Genomic DNA, 22,431 nt, shown 5'->3' with positions numbered 1-22,431 from the left:
GGTCCGAGTACTCTTCGGCTACACGAAGAATATATATCGAGCACGAATCTGTCATTGGGAAGATGCCACGTGATCACGGCGTAACAGTCACATCCACAGTCGACGAGAGTGCGTATTCAGTAGCCTCTGTTGACGGGTCGACCGTTCATTGGTGGCTTGAACGCTTCCTAGTCGACCATGCCGGTCACAGCCCGTGACAGATGGCCAGCTGTTGGAACGGCGCAGCAGGAAGGGCGGCATAGGTCACCTGCCAGGTCACGTGGGGCATTCAGCTGAGATTTCTGCGGGCCCAAAAGGGGCACATTCCTAGCCGGAAGGGGGGGCATCACACACATCGCCTTTACACACACACAGCCGTGCCTATAGCTCCAATTGACCTCTTCTGTGTGCCCACTATTGTTGCCACCTTCCTCATTCGGACGAGCCGCAGAACCGCTGTTCTGACACCAGCTTAGGATGGTAGCTTAATACTACAAAGGAACCCCAAACGAGCGGCAACACTCTGGGCACAGGGAGCAAGACGTATCAGCAGATTGAACAACTGGACGCACGTATACAGGCACGCCGCCATGAACAGTAACGCTGCATGGCTGCCTAACCAACAACCGCCTGTCAAGAAGAGATAGTCCCTTGCGTGGTCCAAATCGACAAAGATGTGGCTGGCCACGGCCTGCCCCCATAACCTCGTCCGCAAAAGTCAGTTTACTTTCCCGAATAAGATACAGGAGATTTGGGTGTATCAGAAGACTTGGGCGATAGCATGAAGCCTCGCCCGTACCTTGCCCCAAATTGGGACCTGGCCTCTGTTTTGGCACCGACATCAGGTCCAGGATACGCATTGTCTTGCGATTGAGATTCCTCCTCCTTGGGCCTTTGGATATTAAGTGTGATCATGTCCCGTGATATCTGCCGGACCGTTTCATCACTAAGGTGACCCCCTACTTGCCTGCTCCTCCATCCAAGTCCCTTGTTTTGTCCGTGAATCGTCTTTCCGTCAGTCGAAACCATGAACTGCATGGCGTCGCCTGTAGCGTAGTTGTCAATAACGCTAATGTTTTCCTTTAAGCGCTTGTTTGCTTCAGAACAAATGGTCAAGCTTTGGCGCGCGTTTTCCCATTCTTCACGCAGCCTCGCAATCTCGGAAGTATCCCCCTCAGAAGCAGGCACTTTCTTTATTTTCCCCATCAAGCGATCGAACAAATCCTTCTCGTGTTGTCCCAGTTTCACGACTGTGTTGTCAAGGGTCTTCCTGCACCCATTCAGACCCTCATTGACGACCTTTTCGGGGAACGTAGCTGGCTCTTCATTTTCGGACGAGCTTCCACTGCGTTTGGTGGCCAGCTGAAATTCATCGATATGCTTCGACAGTTGGTCACAAATTTCAAGGCATCGCTGCGTGCTCAATCGCTCTTCCTGCATGGTTTGCAATTCTGGCGCGCCTGAGCCGGTCTCCGATATGGCGTCTGCGAGAAAGACACCTATTTTCTCGTCGATACTTTCGAGGTGAGCCCGGAGGTCACTGTGCGCTGTCTCGACAAGGTCTTTGTAGCTTCGAATGGTCTCGGCGGTGGCAGAGCATACGCGGCTACATTCACAGCATAAACATTAGAGTTGCTACTGAATGGTTTATATTATGGAGGGTGGTGGCTTGCAGACCGTGAAACGTACAGATTGGCGTCAGTGAGGGCAATAGTGATTGTCGACTTGTAGCCGGATAACAACCGCCTAAATCCGTCGATATCATCACCCATGTACTTGAGTTTAGCCCACCCCCGAAAGGTCGTCTGAGTCCCCCCCGGACTGCGACACGCATTTCATGAGTTCCTGATTGAACTCTGCACAGGCATGGCCGCATCGCAGCAACGGTCGATCGAGCGCTGAGAGGTCGACAGTATGGACGGCACTGACCGTCTCCGTAAGTGGGCCTAAGACTCCGCTCAAAGCTTCAAGCTCGTCAATGAGATCGCGCACACGTTTGGGATGGTCTCGAAAACTCTGGACAGTGCTGTAAAGCGTAATGCTGGATTGGAAGGCGAACGTAGCCAGGGCCAATAGCCCGGAAGCCAGTCCTACCGGCTCGGCCATCGCGGTGGACGGCCTCAGGCATGAAGAGCGTGTAGGAAGATCGCAGGAAGGTGTAACAAATAGTTGTGGGGTGATCGCTCGTTTTATGATCTGCGAGGCGGTGCCTAGAGCTTCTTTGCCATACTTGATTGGTTCATCTCAGCCGAATGCCCCACGTGACCTGGCAGGTGACCTACTCCGCCCTTCCTGCTCGCGTTCCAATGACGGGGTCGAGGGCGGTCGGGGCCGACGCCGAGGAAGGGGGGGCCGACGCGGCCGAGGCCGGCGCGGCAACGGAGTACAAGGCGGCGCGGACGGAATTGAAGGTAGAGGAGGCGGACGGGGTCAGACGTCTAAGGGGCGTAGCGAGGGGGGAAGCCGAGGCGGCGGCGGCCGCCGAGGGCCTATCGACAAAGGTCCAGCTGTCCGGGACGACGATAAAGACGTAATCGCGCTCTGAGCCCGGGGGGCAGAGCATAACGCGGTGATCGAGAAGGCCGACGACTTTTCCAGTGCAGGTAAATGGGACGCCGGGCAGGAAGGAAGAGTTAGGCTTTTCAGCGATTTTCTTGCATAGCACGGCCCAAGGGTTTACGTAGACGGGAAAGATAACAAAGACCTCGAAGGGGTGGTAGCCCTTAAAGGGAATCCTGTCCGGCAGTCCAGGGGCGATGTAGGTCGTGAGCCGGACGAAGCCGCAGCAGCGGAGCTGGTCGGGCCCGAGATCGGGCAGGAAGTCTCGACGCAGGAGGTCGAGCCGGGGCCCGGCTATGACGCCATGGAAGGAGACAACGGGAGGCGTAGACGGGAACTGGCCGCTAGAGGCCAAGAAACGCGGCAGGACGCTAGGGGGCAGAGTCAGCGAGGCGGCCGGCGTGGAGGCGCATTAAAAAGAAAAATGGGGGGGCGCACGGCTGGTAGCCTTGGTCGCGGACGATAAGGGCGGGCACGGTGTAGAGAATAGTATCGTCCGGGCTGGCCTCGAGGCCGTCGCGGCGCTCCACCTCCCAGGAGAGGGCGTAGGGGTGAACGCGGCCGCTCATGAAGAACCACTGCTCGGACCAGTCCGTATCGACGACCGGCTGGCCGTAGATGGAGAGGTTTAGGCTAAAAAATAGAGAGGGCACCAGGTCCTCGCCCTCGGCCCGGAGGGGTGCGTACTCCGACTCCAGCAGCCACGAGGGCACCGGCAGAAGGACGCGGGCGATGGCCTCGGCGTTGAGGCCCCTGATGCGGTGCTCGTCCTGATGGGCGAACCTCGCGGGGCAGTCGGGCTGGGCGAAGAACATCATGGACATGTCGCCGCCCGCGCCTTTGCTAGTGCCAAGGGGCTTGCGGAGGTGCGGGGCAGAGCTGTCCGCCGACGGAGACGAAGACATGGCGAGGCCGTGTAGTGGAAGAGCAACGTTGCCGGAGCAAAGCTAGAAGCGGCGAGGAAGAGGGGCAGGAGTGCTCCCTACCTATATGCCGTCTTAAGAGTTTAGTATAGTAGGGAGGGGCCAGTGGCCGTGGTGTATTAGAGAAGCCAAATGATCATAAACGAAGACGCAACGTAGCGTTAGCGGTAGGTTATATAAGGAGCCTAGATAAAGGAGGTTTATAAGATGCGTATAGAGGAAAATGCGACAAGAGGAGAAGGGGAAACTTTGAAAGGCGGTCCAGTAAGACGTCGAGGGTTTTAAGACAAGCAGGACGCGCGAAGCTATGTTCGAGGAGAAGGAGGTAGCCCTATTCGCAACACGTGTAAGACATGGGTTCAAAATTCAGCAGGCAAGCGTCTAGGGACGCACTGAGGCTTTGACCGACAAGACCTAGATAACAAGAAGGAAAAGCGTGGCATGCAAAGCACAGGCAAGAAGAAGCCATCGCGGCGACCTACATGGAAGGACCGGCCGAGGCCGTCTAGCCCGCCGCCCGTAGGGGTGGGCAATGGCGGGCGGGGTCGATGGAAAGACGGCGCCGGTATAATGCAAAGAGCAGCGGCACGCCTGTAGACGTACTAGAGAGTGATGAGTAAGATATATAGTCTTTCGTAGAGGATCCTGTACGCGCAGGAGGGGTGCCAGTCAGCAAGATGAGTGCAGAACGAATGGTCGAGGCAAGGACTTATACGCCGTTATTACACTTACGAGGGTTTACGCCGGGAGCCTAGCAGCACGACAAGTAGGGCGGGCTGAAGAGGACAAGCGCAAGAGAGGAAGGCAATGTATGTGTATTTCACCCGGAGGATTTCTCCTATAGGGCCTAGACGTAAAAGCTACTGATATTTCAATACATTAATGCGTAACACCTTAAGCCCCACGGGTCAGCATACGCTACACCAACCTCGCCGCTACTCGCTCCGCGACAGGCCTGCTTGAAGGCCAATTTCTCCAAGTGTTCAGCGTCCTACCTTCAGCAGCTGAAGCGCGGTCTGTCGAAATCGAAGTCGAATACCTGTGTGTTAGTATTGTTGAAGGTTAGTGCTATAATCGATCCTAAGTGGATTCTACTTCCGCTTAGCCCGAAGGGCCAGACGCTGCCTGCGTCTCATCCCCAGGGTTCCGCGCCCGACAGTTCCGGCTGTACGATTCGTGTGGTCCACCGCAGGGCACGCACTTTGGCACTGTCTCCTTGCATTCTCTGTGGTGATGTTCTGCTTTCGCGCATCTGCCACATCTTTGCGGCTTCTTGCATGAAAACGCCTTGTGTCCCATCTCTTGACAGTTGAAGCACTGAATCGGTCCTACGCGGCGTTCAAAACATTGGTGCAGGCGGACTCTCCCGCAACATCGAACCACACGCCGTCCAGAAGTCTTTGCGCGTCACTCTCTTTAGTGACATAGATCACCATTGACCCGTACGCTTTGGCTTTCTCTGTTGCTAAGCCAGGTGATCTTGGCAATCGTGACGTAATTCTCGGCTCCGAGCGCCTCAGCTGCGCCCGGCAGAACGTTGCCTTCGGCGTCCAGCACTGCGGTACGCTTGGTGTTGTCGACTTTGACAGGGTAAAGCTGATCTCTCAGTACCCTGGCTCCCGAAGTTACCGTCTTCTGCGCTGCTTCCTTGACCTGCTTCAACTCGGTTTGGTCTCTGCATAAAATTTTGATCCGGTCGGGGTTTCGAGCGTCTGTCACGACCGCTGCGCATTTCCAAGTCTCCTGCCTCTGACTCTTTCTCATGTCGCTCTCTATGGCCTTTCGGATGTTGCCGATCTGCGTCTGGCACCTGTTCGCTTCTTCGACTCGTGATGTGTCCACCGTACAGTAGAGACTATCGCTGACGGCTGTTCGTGCCGATTTAGCTGCTGGTACGGTGCCCCGGTTCATTGTCTGGATCGTCGGCGATGACCCTGCAGCGCTCGCATACGACATCTGCGGACTGCTCTGCAGAGAAGATGCGGGCGTAGCCAGGGTCTCTAACTGCGCTCGGATGTGACGAAGCTCATCTCTCATCTCTTTCCCTTGTTGATCCATTTCCTGGATCATCTGCTGTTGGATATGATCTCGTTTTGCGCATCTATCGCTCGGCTGAGCTTTGCGTTTCTTGACGTGACTCGCTCAAGAGTTCGAGAACTTTCTGGAGCATGGCTCGGCCTTCGTTCGCGCCACCGCTGCTGCTGGCAACTTTGCGCCGCTCAGTCGCGTCACTGATGGCGACATCGTCCGAGGCAATGCGCGTTGCAAGCCTAGTTGCGCGTGTTGTCTTCTCCGCCAGATCGTCGGGCTGTCGCGCGGCTTCTCGACTTTGGTGCTTGGCCTCACGACGCGTGTCGATCTTTTCGCGGGTGTCGACGCAGGCGACGCGCTTCGCCCCACCATATTCACGGCCTCAGCCGGCGTCTCCATGATGAGGCCCCTCAATGCCTAGCTGGCGTTCGCTTCAGGCTTCTTGTCGAGTTCGTCGGATCCCCGGTTTCCGCGTCAAGGATCCTCAGCTTCGGAGTCAGAGGAAGGCAATAGGTCTGCAGGGGCCTCGGTAGACCGGTGTCGCGATGAAGCCAGCTAACGGGAGGGCCCAGTCCAGAGCGGGGGACAGGGCAAGCCCGGCGCCAGAAGCCCGCGCAGCGCCGTACACAGGACCAGAGTTCCAGCCGATCACCGCAGCGCCGGCACTCGCTCGCGGCGCCCCTCGGAGAAAGCAAGAAGAGGTTTCAAGGGAGGCGCCTCCGAGGCGAGGGCGGGGAAGACCGCCAGGACTAGGGAGATGGAGGATCAGCGCAGGCCGAGTCGCGCCGCGAGATATCCAGCCTCAGCCGACACCGAGGGCGGCGGGGCACTGGCTGCCGCTAGACGGGTCCAGCGCCATCGGGGTCTTGGGAAAAGGCGAGCGCGCACCGAGGGAAATCCGGCCTCTGCCGACGGTAGAGGCCGCCGGGCCTTTGCCGCCGCCGACGAGAAGTTCGGACGCTCCGCGGGACATTCGGCCACAGCCGACATGGAGGGCCACCGGCCCTTCGCCGCCGTCGAGCGGGACTAGCCCGGCCGTAGTCTCGGCCGGAAGCCAGCACTCGCCGCGAGCCATCCAGTCCCGGCCGGCCAGCAGGGCCGAGGTTCCTGCCACAACTCCCGCCGCAGCCGGGCCGCTTGTTAGCGGCAGATATAGCGCAGCAGTCGGTCGCCCTCCTAATCGTATGCCGGCAGCTCGACCGGATCCGGCAGGGCGACGGGGCGGGCGACGGGGCAGGCGAGGGCGGCCAGCTCTGCCTGTTCATCGGCGGGGAGGGTGGCACCGGCAAGTCGCGCGTCATCGAGGCGCTCGTCGAGCTGCTCGCCCGGAGGGACCTATCGAGCCGGCTGCTGGTTACGGCGACGTCGGGGACGGCGGCGGCGCGGATCAACGGCATCACGCTGCACTCGGCCTGCGGCCTCGCGGTTGGCCAGAGCGGCCAGGCGGGAAGGGCGACGAGGAGATAGACGGTGCGGCTGCCGGGCCAGGGGGGGCGCTTCGTCGACGGCCGGTCGCGGATGGACTGGCAGGAGAAGGAGGTGCTGGTGATCGACGAGGTCAGCATGCTCGGGGCGCGGACGCTGCACGCCGCCAACGAGCAGCTCTGCCGACTGCGGGGGTCGGCGCGAGACTTCGGCGGGATCCCGGTGGTGATCTTCTGCGGCGACTTCCACCAGTTCCGGCCGGTGCAGGAGCGGTCGATCCTGCTGCCGAGCGCGGCGGTGGCGTGGGACGAGGACGGGGCGTTCGCGGCCGAGCAGCGGCGGCAGCACGACAAGGCGCACGCGTTATGGCGGCGGTTCACGACCGTGGTCATGCTGGACGAGCAGATGCGGGCCGCCGGCGACCCGGAGCTGCGGCGGCTGCTCGGGCGGATCCGCCGGGGCGAGCAGGACCGGTCGGACCTAGAGCTGCTCAACTCGAGGTGCCACCGGCCGGGCAGGCGGATCCCGTGGGAGACGGGCCTGACGGTGGTCACGCCTCTCAACCGCAACCGCTGGAACCTCAACCTAGAGGCGGCGCTCGCGTTCCGGGCGCAGCGACGGACGGCGGCGCGCGTCTTCCTCTCCGAGCACAAGTGGAAGGGGGGCGTGCCGACGGAGGAGGAGGCGGCGCTAATGCTAGGCTACGGCGACGACAGCGCGACGCCGGTGCCGGCCGTCTTCGGCTTCGTGCCGGGCATGCCGGTCGTCGTGAACCAGAACACGCACCAGGGGCTGAAGCTGGTGAACGGGGCCGGGTATACGGCGGTGGAGGTCATCCCCGACCGGGCCTTCCCCGGCCACCGGGTGTCGGCGGAGCTGACGATGCAATTCGGGCCGCCGGCGGGCATCGTGCTGGCCTCGGAGACGACCAAGGACTTCCACTTCGTCGGGATGCCTGCCGGGACGATCCTGCTGACGCCCATCAGCGTCAAGATCGACGCGCAGCGGAAGCGGCCGTGGCAGCGAAGCGACGTCAGTCGCAGGGGCCTGCCGTGCGCGGCGGCCTTCGCCTGCACCGACTACAAGGTGCAGGGCGGGACGCTGGAGCGTGTGGCGCTGGAGCTGAGGGGGGCGAGGACGACGACGGTCGAGGGGCGGGCGGTGCCGTCGCCGTGCGACCCGTACAGCCTATACGTGCAGCTGTCTCGGTGCCCGACGCTCGACGGCATCATGCTCGTGTCGGAGGTGCGGGAGCGGGACCTGGTGGGGAACCGGGTGCCCGAGGAGATGACGGCGGCCCAGGCCCGACTGGAGGAGCTGAGCGGGTGGACGGCGCGGGAGGCGGCCGGCTGGCTCCGCGGGTAACGGCGGCGCCGCCGGCGCGCCGCCCGCAGCGTAGGAAGGCTAGCCTTCGGGAGTGTTGAATGGCCTATAAGGATGACTGGCCATTGCCGCGGCGTTACGTCTTAATATTGGCGGTTAAGCACGTACGGTTGCATAGGCAATATATATATATAGTCATGGCAGGTAGCGTGCCGGCAAAATGCATAATCTCTCTGTCTTAGATGCGTAGGGTTGCGTAGGCAATATGCGTCGAGTCTTTTATCAGGTCACGCACGTGGGCAGTCTGCGTCGAGTCTTGGGCTGCGTAGACGGCCGGCTGGCCATCGCAGCGACGTTTTATATCGTGACGGTAGTCAAAGTTGTGTTGTAGATGGCGTAGGCATCTCAGGCCGGGTCTCGTGTTCCGTAGGCAAAAGCAAGCAGCTATTGCGGCGACGCCACCGGCTTAACGATAGTTAGGGCTACCAGGCCACGTGGGCAGCCCGCGTTTTGCATCCATATAAGTATAAGGAGGGCCCTTCAAGAGACAACCAAACGGACGGGAAAGGGAAAGGGAAGAGGGGCAGCAAGGGGAGAGGGCAAAAGAGGAGGGGAGGCGACTGGCAGAGAGGCACGTACTATGCCTTTCTATATAATTTTTACTTAATTATGACGAATTAAAAGCAGGAACACCGACGAATCCAGAGCGGGAACGCCAGCGAATCAGGAGGCGGGAAAGACAGGTAAGGCAACCCCTCATGGGTTGCGCAAAAAGCCTTGAGGAACGAAGACTGAGGATTGAGACAAACAAGACGAAGACAGAGGGCCAGAGCAAAGAACGCAAGCAGGCGGTAGCGCCAGGAACTAATGCATGCAAGAAGGTAGGCAAATAAATCGGCCATTCGGGCACCATCCCGCAGCGGGAAGAGGAGAAAAAGCAAGAAGGCAAATACAGCGATGATAACGGTTGCGGGGTAAGAGAGGAAGGAGTATAAGAGAGGCACCAAGGCACGAATAGGAGAGCAGAAGCGTCTACCCTAGCTACCGATCGAGCAGGTAGGAAAACAACTACAGCATGGCCACTTGCAACGTTTCCGTGGAGTTCTGGTGCGAATTCGGGGCCACGGAGCTCAAGTACAAGCATAGCATCCCGAAGACGCTCGTGACGCAGGTAGGCCAGGCGAGGCCGGACGACGAAGCCAGCGCACTGTTCCTACAGTGGATAAGGCCGATCCTACGGGAGCACGAGGCGGCGTGTCGGAAGGCAGCAGGGGCGCGCTGCGAGAGTTGCGGCGAAGTCGCAAAGGACATTCTACAGAGCCCGATATCGTACCTACATGCAGAGGCCGTTTGTGGTCGTGGTCGTGTCGTCATTCTGCGGCCAAGAAGGATGCGAAATAAGGGCGAGGCAGGAAATGCAGGACACGATGGCAGAGGCGGGGCAGGCGGACGGAAGTATGGGCGCAAAGCAAATGCAAGGGCAGGATGCACAGAGCACTGAGGGGAAGGTCTGCCGGGTTTGTGGAGAGATGGCGGGGGCGAGGAGGTGCAGCCGATGCCTGGCGGTCGCGTATTGCAGCAGGCAACACCAAAAGGAGGACTGGAAGGTACACAAGAAGGGATGCAAGCCAAAGGCAAGCTAGGGAGCTAGGGAGGGGAAGCAAGCAACGCCGTCGAGGCGGCCTTACGGCCAGCCTCAAACGCCGCAACGGCCTTTGTAGAACCCGCCGACTTCAACGACCGTCGTCCCTATGGCTTGCACAACTAAGGAACGGCATATAATATTTTATAGTAGAAAACCGTATCCTCCATGTAGAGCAATGACCGATAGGCGAGAAGCGGAGTCGGCTTCCGCAACAAAGACGCCTTTGCCGAGGCGCAACTACAGGCCCCGTCGCCGCTAAATGCAGCCGAGAGGTGCGGCGGCAAGCTGGCAAGGAAAGAGAAGGGCGAAGCGCAACGCACAGGACACAAATGAGGTCACGGAGAACGTCTAGAGGCAGGCACTTTCGTAAGAAACGGGTTCGGAAGCTAAAGCTGTCCTTAAAAGGGACAAACGCTGTAATGTGCAGAGTAATAGTAATTCTAGAGCGACGATTTGCGTTAGGAGCAGCACCCCGGGAGGGAGAACAGTTCGTTTTAGTAAAGGTAGGAGGCTTAAGAGAGCGATGGGTCTATAGTAGGTAGCTTATTTCTGCATGCGATAGCGAAGAGGGCGTGCGGGCGGGTCGGAGGTGCTCGCGACGATAGAGTTGAGAGGGGAATCCGGGCTGGCCGTCGGAGCGGGAACGGGTGGGGCGCCGTCCGGTCGAGACGGAAAAGCGGCCGGCGGAGGAGAGGAGGAGGGGGCGGCGGAGCCGACGGTGTTCGAAGACGAGGAAAGCGGCGAATACTGCTGCTGCAGGAAGCGCGCCCTCTTCATGGGCGTATCGGCCAGGGCCGGGGGCGATCGCTTAGGCGGCGGCGTGACGGGGTCGAGGGCTGGCGGGGCCGGGGCCGAGGAAAGGGGGGGCGGCGCGGTCGAGGCCGGCGCGGCAACAGAGTACAAGGCGGCACGGACGGAATCGAAGGTAGAGGAGGCGGATTGGGTCTGACGCCTAAAGGGCGTAGCGAGGGGGGAAGCCGAGGCGGCGGCGGCGGCCGCCGAGGGCCGATCGACAAAGGTCCAGCTGTCCGGGACGATGATAAAGACGTAATCGCGCTCCGAGCCCGGGGGGGAGAGCATAACGCGGTGGTCGAGAAGGCCGACGACCTTTCCGGTGCAGGTAAAGGGGACGCCGGGCAGGAAGGAAGAGTTAGGCTTTTCAGCGATTTTCTTGCATAGCACGGCCCAAGGGTTAACGTAGACGGGAAAGATAACAAAGACCTCGAAGGGGTGGTAGCCCTTATATGGAATCCTGTCCGGCAGGCCAGGGGCGATGTAGGTCGTGAGCCGGACGAAGCCGCAGCAGCGGAGCTGGTCGGGCCCGAGATTGGGCAGGAAATCTCGACGCAGGAGGTCGAGGCCGGGCCCGGCTACGACGCCATGGAAGGAGACAACGGGAGGCGTAGACGGGAACTGGCCGCTAGAGGCCAAGGAGCGCGGCAGGACGCTAGGGGGCAAAGTCAGCGGGGCGGTGGGTGAGGAGGCGCATTAAAATGAAAAGGGGAGGGGGGCCCACGGCTGGTAACCTTGGTCGCGGACAATAAGGGCGGGCACGGTGTAGAGAATAGTATCGTCCGGGCCGGCCTCGAGCCCGTCGCGGCGCTCCACCTCCCAGGAGAGGGCGTAGGGGTGAACGCGGCCGCTCATAAAGAACCACTGCTCGGACCAGTCTGTATCGACGACTGGCTGGCCGTAGATGGAGAGGTTTAGGCTAAAGAAGAGAGAGGGTCCTAGATCGTCGCCCTCGGCCCGGAGGGTTGCATACTCCGACTCTAGCAGCCACGAGGGCACCGGCAGGAGGACTCGGGCGATGGCTTCGGCGTTAAGGCCTCTGATGCGGTGCTCGTCCCGGTGGGCAAACCTCGCGGGGCAGTCAGGCTGGGCGAAGAACATCATGGACATGTCGCCGCCCGCGCCCTTGCTAGTGACAAGGGGCTTGCGGAGGTGCGGGGCAGAGCTGTCCGCCGACGGAGACGAAGACATGGCGAGGCCGTGTAGTGGACGAGCAACGTTGCCGGAGCGAAGCTAGAAGCGGCGAGGAATAGGGGCAGGAGTGCTCCCTACCAATATGCCGTCTTAAGAGTTCAGTGTAGTAGGGAAGGGCTGGTGGCCGTGGTGTATAAGAGAAGTCAAAGGATACTAAACGAAGACGCAACGTAGCGTTAGCGGTAGGCTAAGATAAGGAGCCTATATAAAGGAGGTCTATAAGATGTGTATACAGAAAAATGCGACAAGAGGAGAAGAGGAAACCTCGAAAGGCGGTCTAGTAAGACGTAGGGTTTTAAGACAAGCAGGACGCGCGAAGCTATGTTCGAGGAGAAGGAGGCAGGCTTATTCGCAACACGTGTAAGACATGGGTTCAAAATTCAGCAGGCGAGCGTCTAGGGCGTACTGAGGCTTTGACCGACAAGACCTAGATGACTAGACGGAAAAGTGTACCATGCAAAGCACAGGCAAGAGGAAGCTGTCTTGGCGACCTACATGTAAGGACCGGCCGAGGCCGTATAGCCCGCCGCTGAAGGCGGCGGCAATAGCGGGCGGGCTCGATAGAAAGGCGGCGCCGGTATAATGTAAAGAGCAGCGGCACGCCTGTAGACGTACTAGAGAGCTACGAGTAAGATATATAGACTTTCCTAGAGGATCCTGTACGCACAGGAGGGTGCCAGTCAGCAAGACAAGTGCAGGATGAATGGTCGAGGCAAGGACTTATACGCCGTTATTACACTTACACTTACGAGGATTTACGCCGGGAGCCCAGTAGCACCGCAAGTAGGCGGGGCCGGAGAGGGCAGCGCAAGCGAGGAAGACAAGAGGTCCGCGGGGGCCTCGGTAGACCGGTGTCGCGATGAAGCCAGCTAACGGGAGGGTCCAGTCCGGAGCGGGTGACAGGGCAAGCCCGGCGCCAGAAGCCCGAGCAGCGCCGTACACAGGACCAGAGATCCGGCCGATCACAGCAGCGCCGGCACTCGGTCGCGGCGCCTCTCGGAGAGAGCAAGAAGAGGCGTCAAGGGAGGCGCCTCCGAGGCGAGGGCGGGGAAGACCGCCAGGACTAGGGAAATGGAGGATCAGCGCAGGCCGAGTCGCGCCGCGGGATATCCAGCCTCAGCCGACACCGAGTGCGGCGGCAACTTGGCTGCCGCCTACACCGAGGGCGGCGGGGCACTGGCTGCCGCTGGGCGGGCCCAGCGCCGTCTCGGCCTCAGGGAAAGGCCAGCGCGCACCGAGAGAAATCCGGTCTCTGCCGACGCGCTCAACGGCGCACGCCGACACGCGCGGGCAAGAACGCCACGGAAGAGACGGGGTGGCTGCCGCAGCGACTTACGCCGCTATGACCCAGAAAGGGATGGCGCAGCCAGGGGGCCCGCCCTGCCGGCCCGCCCTGACCCACAACCTCGGTACCGCCGCTCTTTCCAGTTTATCTTCCTTTCGAGGCTCAACATAGGATTTTGGTACATCTTCAAATCTTTTGGCGTCCTCTTGCTATAATTTCGGGAATCAAAAGATGCATCAAGTCTTGCAACAGCGTTGGTGGGATTGCGCCGAGTCGGTGGAGCTGAATCGTTGGACCGAGGAATTCACAAAGACAAAGCCTTTTTCCGGCTGCCCAGCCAGGTCAGAAGCCGCTCGATCAGCTTTTCCGCTCTATCGCCAACATTCGGCATTCTGCAGTTCATCGGATCCGTGTCAGCGCGAAAAGCATCGAAAAGTTCCTCCTCGATTCTGAGGCTTTCGCCATGCTGCAGGAACTTGATGTTATAGGCACAGAGACCCGACGTTGACGACTACGAAACTGTTGGCTAGTATAGGCACCGCTGTTAGTAGGTCACCTGAAGGATCAAGGGAGGGCCACCTGAAGGATCATTATGAGGCCATGTATCGGGGACCCATAAAGACCTCACGTATGGGGCCAGTCTGGTGCCTATGTAAGTCACCTGAGGGTCCCTCTGACTACGGCATAAATAGGGCCCTGTGGCTGATTCTTTCTAGCTAGATCATGCATCTTTATCCCTTCTTGTGCTGCCCCTACCTCATGAGTACCAGAATAACAGTCTATCGACAGAAACCTACACCTCTCAGTAGGGCGCCCATTCCAATTGACGGCTCCCACTTTGCCTGGTGGCTCCACGATGAACAGCAGCGGCGCTTTCCTCGATTGTCAAAGGTGGCAATAGACATTCTCTCATTACCCGCCATGTCTGCTGATCCCGAGCGTACATTTTCCGGAGCACGGCATACGATTTCATGGGATCGAATGCTCCTTGGAGCACCGACAATTAAAAGGGGAGTGCTAAAGAGCTGGATTCGCAGCGGCATAACAGCTGGGCTACAGGCAGAGGAGGTCGAACAATATGGGTCCCTGCCAAAGGAGGGCAGCACCTGTACTCTAGGGGACGACATGGAGCCTTGACATCATTTCCCGTATGGGCAATATATGGTTTTAGTTCACCATACGAGAATAAATCATACACCATAAACCATATAGGTCCGTATGGCGTATGGCGTATGATTAAAAGCCTGCCTTAGGTGACCGGCGGTCGTGCGACAGATGATTCTTCTATGGCTGCTGTTGCAACGGGACCCTGCGTGTCCAGAGGGCTACTTCTGTGACCAAATGCCGATGATATTACCCTCAGTGTCGGTAAAGCGCGCAAAGTATCCCATGTCTCCTCCAATCGCCGTCTTGGGGCTTGTGAATTGGCGCAGTCAGCATATGTCCAAATCGCGACGCACAAGATGACTTGCCACTGCTCTTTTCCGCCATGGGCCTCGACCTTGGTGAGCGTCTCGCCACAATCGTCGACGCAAAAGGTGGGCAGCGGCGGGAGGATCTCCTTGTCGAGCCGGCCATATTTGACGGGCAATTGATATACGGGCCCAACCACTTTACTACACGGGCGCTCCTTACACGGGCGGCGGTTTTTAATTGGGCCAAAAATTCTGCCGCCTGGTCCTTGCACGTGGCAGGGTCTGTAGCCCCACCACCTGGCAGAAGGGGGGTGACATCCCAGCTGCCAGTTCTGTAGTGACAACTAACTCTCCCACAACCAACCTTCCGTCTGAGCAATCATTCGGTTAAGCACCAACCGGCATGACATTGCACGAAGACCCAACTGCTGCCAACAGCGGCGACGGCTGTAGTAGATCCCTTCCGGGCTTGCCTCCATGCAAGCGCCGTAGACTTGCATCACGGGCTCGGGCTCAGCCTCCTTTCAATCCTGAACCGTATTACGGCCTTAACGACGATGATGCGTTATACAATCTCTTCGCCACATGGCCAGAAAGCTACTTCACTAGCCTGCCAAGACCACACGGCTCTCGTGGCGTCGACGAGCCCTGGTGGAAACTACGTCAGTCACAAATATTCTTGGATGATAGCTTCCGAGGAGGTGGGGCTCGGCGGTTGTTCACCACAGGAATTCCTGATGCAGACAAACTCGAGAGACAGCGTCTACGCTGCCTCTTGAGGGTGGAGGAAGTCGATGCCCGCAAGCAGGTTGTGGCCCGCTTCCAGCCTGCCTTGACCTTGGCCTGGGAGCTGGCGGAGACAGATTCCTTATTGGCTCGCGAGTTGGCCAAGTGTCGAGAAGCGTCCGGCCCACGGCAAGCTATTTGGGAACGTGGAGACGATTGCCACGGCCGTATTGCGTCGCCCACTCCACTAGTATCATCGTTGAGCCAAGATGGACAGGAGTACGAAGAGTGGAACGGCTTCTCCGACGCCGAGTGTGGGGATTATAGCGACGTATTAATTCATTGAAGTAGTGATGACAAGGTTATCAGATTAGCGGTAGAAGATGTCATCTTAGTGAGCGAATGCGTGTGTTGTGGTGGTCTCACCGCCTTTGGTGGGCTGACGGGCCGTGTTGGTGGGGCTGGCCGGTCGTCCATACAGCCCGTGTAAGGAGCGCCCGTGTAGTAAAGTGGTTGGGCCCGTATATCAATTGCCATTTGACGGCCTGGTAGCCCTCCATGACGAGGAGGAAGGCCCCGTGGACGGCGCCCTTGTTGAAAAAGTGCATGCTCTGGATGCCGTTGCGCCCGTGGGGAACGCCCTCGGGCTGGCAGACCCATCCGAAAACATCGCCGTAGAGTTGTTGGGCTCGAGAAACGTCGTGGACGGGGATCTCGAGCCAGCATATCTCGCCCACCTTTGGTTTCTGTGTATCGTCAGCGAAGGCTTGGCCGGGTGCGGGATCGTGGATGTCGGTACGCTATTGTCATTCATGGTGACAAGAGAGGCCTGTTATCCGTATAGTGAAGCTCTCCAAGTTGGGAGCGAGCTGGGGGAGGACGCCTTGGAGACCTGGGCTGGTACTTGTATGCTCCCCGAAAGGACTCCGTTTCGTTTCGGGCCAGGTGCGCTGGCGGGGTTCGCGCCAATCACGGGGCCAGCCACAGGACGCCTCCATGTATCGGCGGGTTAGCGTATCGTGAACAAGGCTGCGGGGACTGTGGACCGGCCGACGAGATGCGTTTTTGCTTGTGCCCCGTGTCACGACGGCTCTTGTTTCGCAGCGCGGCGAGCATGAGGCAGGTATATAGGTACCTAGGTACTCAGGGGTAAATAATAAAGCGTGGGAATAAAAGGACTGACCCCGTCAATTTTTCCTTACCGGTCTCTTTCTTATATACTCTGCAAAGCTAGCTATTAATTAGCTAGCTGCAGGGGGCTAGCCCCTGCCGCGTCATAGCCTAGACGGCCACATACGCGTAATGAACAAAAAAAAAAAGGTACCTAGGTACTCGGTGTGCTGGCCTAGCCAAATGCGGGTCACGCGCTCAACTTCGCCAAGGACTTCTCGCGCGGCTTCCTCAGCTACTGTGACGACGCGCTCAACGGCGCGCCCACACGCGCGGGCAAGAACGCCAGCCACGGAAGAGACGGCGGCTACCGCAGTGACCTACGCCGCTATGGCCCAGAAGGGGATGGCGCAGTCAGGGGCGGCCTGCCGGCCCGCCCGACCCACAACCTCGGATGGCCCCACACGTCCAGCCGCCTAAGCGCGTCTTCGTGCGGCTCACTGACGGATCCCCATCGTGGGGCCACCAGGGGAGCCCACGTAGCCAAGACGCTCAATATAGAAGGCATGCCACAAGTCGCCCGAGTGAAGACCGGATGGGCCATTCGTGTCTTAGACCGGGAGGCGAGGGACTTGCTGACTGAAAGGCAGGGCGACTGGGCGGCCTGCCTCGGAACCGAAGCGGTTGAAGGCTTCCAGAATTGGCACACTTATACGGTGGCCGACTGCCCCAGGCAGCTCACGGATATCTGGGGGTCTGCAGTAGACTATGGCCAAGCTATCAGAGAAGAGATCAAGCTGCAGACAGGCGTGGAACCAGTAGACGTTCACGAAAGCCAAGAGACACGCCGAGGGCTCAGACCGGCCTACCGTGACGATGATTGTGTCATTCAAGGCGGCTATACAGAAGAGATGGCGACTCTTCGGCACCGGCCGATTAGCGCGACCGATCACCAAGAACCCCCGACCTACCCAATGTGACAATTGCTTGGACTAGGTACCACTCCCGCTTTATCTGCGACCAGAAACCGGCGTGCCGACGCTGCGGCGGAAAAGACCACCACGGTGACGACTGTGATCGTCCGGAGAGGTGCGCGAACTGCTTCGGGCCCTTCCAGGAAGACCACAAGCAGTGCCCTGCCAGACCCAGGCGCTCACACGGCCAACTCGTGCGGCTGTCTAAGATCGAAAAGCACGCAGTAAGGAAGATGGGCTCCCGGCTATATCGGCAAACCAACATGGAACTCGAACGGCTGGCGCCAACCACCTCTCCCCAGTCATCCCAAGGACCGACCCTTCACCCTGCGCAAGAGCCGTCGAGGCCCGCCAGATGCAGCGGCCGCCTCCCTCCAGCGCGCAAGCGCCCGACCCCACGGCGCTTCTTCCACCTCAGGACGAGATAGTGGTCGCAACATACAGCCCTGAGTCTCTCAAAAAGAGACGTCGACAGAGCACGCGCCCGGATCCCTATGAGTAACAAGTCCCCGAGACAAAGAACCCGCGACAGGAGGACTATCCGAGTTCTCCAGGCCAACGTGGCAAAGCAGAGCCTTATCATAGCATGGCCTTACGACTAGCAGAAGCAGAAGATTACGACATCGTGCTTATCCAGAAACCGAACTTCTGGATAGAAAGAGAGCGGGACATGTAGGATCCAGACACACCAGACCTTCCACGCCTTTGCGCCAGAACGAGCATGGGATCCAGACCAGGCCCCGAGGGTGATGTCGTACGCCCGTAACGATGCGAATATCCGAGTAGAGCAGATCTGCTCCATACCCACGCGCGATATACTCTGGCTTCGGGTCAACGGCATCCTCATCATCAATTTCTACCGACACGAGGGGACCCCCGAGCCACTTGACTAACTCCTTCCCTGGCAAATGCCTTGTCGCGGGTGACATCAACGCCTACCGCTGCTTCTGGCCGCCTGGAGTGCGGAGCGCAAGATACGGGACGGCCATTGCCGAATGGGCGGCACATAACGGGCTCGGCTGCTCAACGCGCCAGGCAAGGCCACGCACGTCCGGGGCTTTCAGAGAGTTGCAAGCATGCCTGCAATCGGTTTGAGCAATTGCACTGCCCTGCTTTCGTCATGGCATCACCCTCCGCTGTTCCACTGTACCGAAAATCTGGGTTCCTCATTGTCGGGAAGGTAGAGACTTCGAAAGGGATTTTCTCTAGCATGATCAGGGAACCCCAGAGCGGATGCCCTTAGCAAGACTTCCTAATCCGACTGCTAATTGCCACTCAAGCTGCGGCAGGGTTGAAACCCTTTGCCCGCAACCTATTTCAACTGCGGGTGATCGATCGCCATGATGTGTGAGCCGTCAAGACTACCCCCTGTTCAGAGATGGTGACACATGGTGGTCACGGCTAAGGGCACCCTGCCGGGATGAGGCCGTTCGACAGAGTGCCCACCCACTGGACCCTGTCCCGTTCCTTGTCTGGGCTCAGCCACATGGGGCCCTAACTTGAGATAGTGAGCGTGGAGGCCAAGGAAAGCGTACCGGTTTGGAGAAGTCCACATGTCAAAGCTAAAGCTAATCCTTGTCACTGCCTCCTCCAGTTGACTGGAGACTGCTCTCTTCTTTACCTCAAATAGTTGACAGATCGTCGCCCAAGAAATCCTACGAAATCTAGCATTTCAAGTATATCAAGTTTTGGGCATCGTGAACTTACTTACTTGAAATGCACTGAGCAGTCAACTTACTTGACTTACTTGATATACTTGAGTTGATACTTGAATTGAGGTCATCACTGTACCACACAGCCACTCCGAATATTAATATATTATTACAGCGTACCCTTTATCCAGTAGTAGTAGACGCATTCGTCGCCCATCGTCATCACGTTGGATCATAAACGTCCTTTCTCATTCATGGCCGTCCTCCATCCCCAGGAATGCTGTCCTGACCATCAGAGTATCCTCTGCGAATCCACAACTTCCCGCACCTCGCCGCTTGCATGCTCTGCCCTTCCCTGAACCTGTCGTGTTGCCCGAGTCCAATCTTCTCTTGTTGGGCACCAGCTGCGCAAGTGGCCGTCGCACTAGTTCAAGCAACATAGCACGCTCAAAGTCGATCATCATCACACCGTCCGTCTCTTTGTTGACCAGCATGTTGGCGCTTCGCACGTCTTTGTGTACCACACCTTCCTCATGTATCGCCCGCAGGGATGCAAGCGCCTTGGCCTCGAGGATTCTTCTCGTGCTGGCTGCGATCTTGGCCTCGTCAATCACGTCTCCTCCCCATGAAAGAAACGTCATGTGCACGACGTAAACCCGATGGTCGTAGTAGTAGGTCCTCTTCAGCGGCCGAAGGTCTACGGCTCCGAGAAAGACGGGTACGTTGACGCCCTGAACCCGCTCTAGGCGCTTGTAGACTGCTGCTTCATGCTCAAGGTCCCGGATGAAGGCCTGCACTGTGCCCTTGCACACAAACGTGTAGCCGTACGACAGAAGGGTCACCCTGAAAAGCACTCCTCGAGCACCGTGCTTTCCTAGCTTTGTGATCCCGGCATCCAGCGTCTGTCGCAGCTGCTCACTCAAAAGTTGCAGCCATGTAGAATGACTGATCGGATGTGGTGCGCGAGTGCATCCTCGAGGGCCGCCATGACACCCCGCGTTGGGACATCGAGGATCGAGGGTACCTCCCCGAACCAGTCCAAGGAGGCATGCTTGGGTGCAGTACCGCCGTTCCACTTCCTCATCAGTCCCTTGGCGGGGTCGGCGTGCCAGGATTCGTTGACTTCGTCGAGGCACATTTGCATCGCCTCGTCCACGTTGTCCGCGTTGTCCACGTCCTCCTTGCCGCTCAGAGGGGCTCGGCGTATCCGGAGGCCGATATCCCGACTCGTCGTCCGATGATTCCGACTGATCTCGTCTAGTCGCAATTGTGTCGCGCTCGTCGCCTCTTCTACCTCGACGGCGTCTCCTCCCCTGCCGCGTAATCGGCGACCGGTCAAAGTCCTCGTATGTCGTAGGTGCCCAGCTGGATGCGCTGTCCGATGCCATTCGGTCGCTCTCGGGAATCGATCGCAGTGTCACTTCGAAATCCTCCGCCCACCTGTTGAGATTCGCCGTCGCCCGATCACGCTCATCCTGCCCATGTTCCACCCGTCCGCCCGGTCTACCTAGCGCCATCAGGCTGAACGTGAGATACTGCCCCACCGCGGAGCTAGACTGCATATGCTCTGGATGAGCCAACACCTCCGGCCCGGGCTCTGCCAGGTGATAATACAACGTCTCAGGCTCGGCCCAGTCCACCTTGAGAAAGACGGTCGCCTCGCCAGTTGTCAGCAACCCGTACTCGAGACCGCCTTCGATCATGTAGTGATACGTTTGTGTGAGGGCAGACGCCGTCAGTCTCTCGGCGTGATATTCAAAACGGCCGTCCGGGTCCACAGATGGCGGGATCGTCTTCCGATTGACGACTTCCTTGTAGATATTCATCGGCCGTAGTCCGGCGCGGAGGTGCGGAGCTGTGAGCTTATGGGGTGCCTTATACTCGGACACGTAGATCATCGTCCGCTTCTCCGGGGATGGGTCATCACCTGACCGATAAATGCAGATTTGGTCGGGCCGTAGCTGATGAAGATCTCGTCGGTGGTCTGGTGCTTGCGGCGGTGTTGACGGGTTCTCCCGGGCGACTACTTCCTCGGCGACGTCGCTGATGGCGTGAGGGTGGTTCTCGAAGACGATCCCGTTTCCCATGTCGAATGCGTCGCACACCTCGTCAATCTGCCTGAGTTGCTCCATGATGACTCTGACAGGATCTTCGACACTATTATGCATGAAGTATTCCAGCGTCTTCTCATCTGCTATCGATCGCTGCGCCACTCTCCTTCCTAGACCGGCTAGGAAGTTTTGGCTCTCGAAGACACGAATGTCGACGGGCAGACATTCGTAGAGAGTATCGAAAACGCTCCCCTGCAGTTCCAGGAAGCGTGGCCAAGGCTCAAGACTAGTAGGGCATAGCTTATTTCGGGGGTTGGTGATAGAACCCCTTGACGTAAGCCTGCGGTCTCTTTCCACCGTGAACTGGGAAAAGACATGGCGATGACAAGCAGCGATGTACTCGTCGAATGTGGTCGGTCGGGTCTGTTCCTCTGCTTCTTCGGCGCGTTGCTGCTCCTTCTCGGCGCGTTGCTGCTCCTTCTCGGCACGATCTCGCTCTTGTTGACGCTCTCGTTCTGCTTCTTCGGCACGTTGCTGTTCCTTTTCGGCGCGTTGCTGTTCCTTTTCGGCGCGTTGCTGTTCCTTTTCGGCGCGTTGCTGTTCCTTTTCGGCGCGTTGCTTTTCGCTTGCAATGCGTTCTTCCGCCTCACGAAGTCGCCTCTCTAGCTCCTCGATTTTTTTTGTTTCCTGCATGTGGTATTGATGTTGGCTGGAACTTGCTAAACGGGTGTTTTTGATGTTGACGACAACCTTCGTGGGAACGATGGCTACAAAAAGGCTAGAGGCAGTTGAGACGGCAACCATATTATGTCACGTGACTCGCCTGAAATTCTTCCCGACTTGGCCACCCTTTTGGAACATGAATTCTCCACCCACACAGCAAAACATGGCCGCAATCGCAACCAACCAGAGAATTCCGTACGAAACAAGAATTGATGTCAAGTGGCGGTGTTCCTTGCTAGGACCCGGAAAGGGTTGGGGACTGGACTGATATATAGATCCGTTACCCACGTCTTTGCGGAGAGAGCTTTGCCGGCCAAGCAGGTATGCTGGTCGAGCGTGTCTTGTGATTCCTCTTCATCGCATCTCGATGCCGTCAGCTTTCAAGGAAAGCGTCTGACGGCAAATAGCATGCTTATTTGTCGCCATCACCACTTCGCGAAGGCGAACGAATTTGGTGTTGTTCAACGCAATGGCTCTTCAGGAAGTCGAGCACGGAGGACACGCTACGTACTTGAGTACCGTACGATTCTTACGGCCAGCCAGAGCCGTCAGAAGGGACTGGGCTTCGCAGGAGGCGGTCCCGCAAGTGCGGTTGCAAATTGAATAGACTCAAAGGAATGTTGT

At 58.5% G+C, this 22,431-nt stretch overlaps 6 protein-coding genes across 6 annotated transcripts; 2 read left to right on the top strand and 4 right to left on the bottom strand.

Annotated features, from left to right (window-relative positions):
* Positions 1-1,223: 1,223 nt before the first annotated feature.
* HRG_07371 (uncharacterized protein) lies at positions 1,224-3,443 on the bottom strand (the record flags this gene model as incomplete). The annotated part of the gene is made up of 6 exons (XM_044865842.1): positions 1,224-1,229; positions 1,279-1,585; positions 1,669-1,800; positions 2,262-2,568; positions 2,638-2,909; positions 2,977-3,443. The coding sequence occupies 6 exons, from the start codon at positions 3,441-3,443 to the stop codon at positions 1,224-1,226; spliced, it is 1,491 nt and encodes a 496-aa protein (XP_044718806.1).
* A 2,806-nt stretch (positions 3,444-6,249) lies between these two features.
* HRG_07370 (PIF1-like helicase domain-containing protein) lies at positions 6,250-8,282 on the top strand (the record flags this gene model as incomplete). Its single annotated transcript, XM_044865841.1, has 4 exons — positions 6,250-6,443; positions 6,523-6,631; positions 6,687-6,902; positions 6,960-8,282. The coding sequence occupies 4 exons, from the start codon at positions 6,250-6,252 to the stop codon at positions 8,280-8,282; spliced, it is 1,842 nt and encodes a 613-aa protein (XP_044718805.1).
* Positions 8,283-10,428: 2,146 nt separating this feature from the next.
* HRG_07369 (uncharacterized protein) lies at positions 10,429-11,868 on the bottom strand (the record flags this gene model as incomplete). Its single annotated transcript, XM_044865840.1, has 2 exons — positions 10,429-11,332; positions 11,402-11,868. The coding sequence occupies 2 exons, from the start codon at positions 11,866-11,868 to the stop codon at positions 10,429-10,431; spliced, it is 1,371 nt and encodes a 456-aa protein (XP_044718804.1).
* Positions 11,869-14,481: 2,613 nt separating this feature from the next.
* On the bottom strand, positions 14,482-16,111 carry HRG_07368 (uncharacterized protein; the record flags this gene model as incomplete). Its single annotated transcript, XM_044865839.1, has 4 exons — positions 14,482-14,572; positions 14,629-14,717; positions 15,777-16,043; positions 16,097-16,111. The coding sequence occupies 4 exons, from the start codon at positions 16,109-16,111 to the stop codon at positions 14,482-14,484; spliced, it is 462 nt and encodes a 153-aa protein (XP_044718803.1).
* A 539-nt stretch (positions 16,112-16,650) lies between these two features.
* Positions 16,651-18,274, top strand: HRG_07367 (Endonuclease/exonuclease/phosphatase; the record flags this gene model as incomplete). Its single annotated transcript, XM_044865838.1, has 7 exons — positions 16,651-16,656; positions 16,680-16,991; positions 17,058-17,383; positions 17,404-17,682; positions 17,718-17,848; positions 17,888-18,006; positions 18,074-18,274. 7 exons carry the CDS (start codon positions 16,651-16,653, stop codon positions 18,272-18,274), a joined length of 1,374 nt encoding a protein of 457 aa, XP_044718802.1.
* Positions 18,275-19,325: 1,051 nt separating this feature from the next.
* HRG_07366 (kinase) lies at positions 19,326-21,888 on the bottom strand (the record flags this gene model as incomplete). Its single annotated transcript, XM_044865837.1, has 4 exons — positions 19,326-19,394; positions 19,459-19,876; positions 20,068-20,346; positions 20,474-21,888. 4 exons carry the CDS (start codon positions 21,886-21,888, stop codon positions 19,326-19,328), a joined length of 2,181 nt encoding a protein of 726 aa, XP_044718801.1.
* Between the last annotated feature and the right edge of the window lie 543 nt (positions 21,889-22,431).

The sequence above is a fragment of the Hirsutella rhossiliensis genome, assembly GCF_020360975.1.
Source record: "Hirsutella rhossiliensis strain HR02 chromosome Unknown scaffold00008, whole genome shotgun sequence".
Lineage (NCBI taxonomy): Eukaryota > Fungi > Ascomycota > Sordariomycetes > Hypocreales > Ophiocordycipitaceae > Hirsutella > Hirsutella rhossiliensis.
Note: the sequence above shows the minus strand (reverse complement) of the source record. Positions and strands in the feature narration are given on the sequence as shown.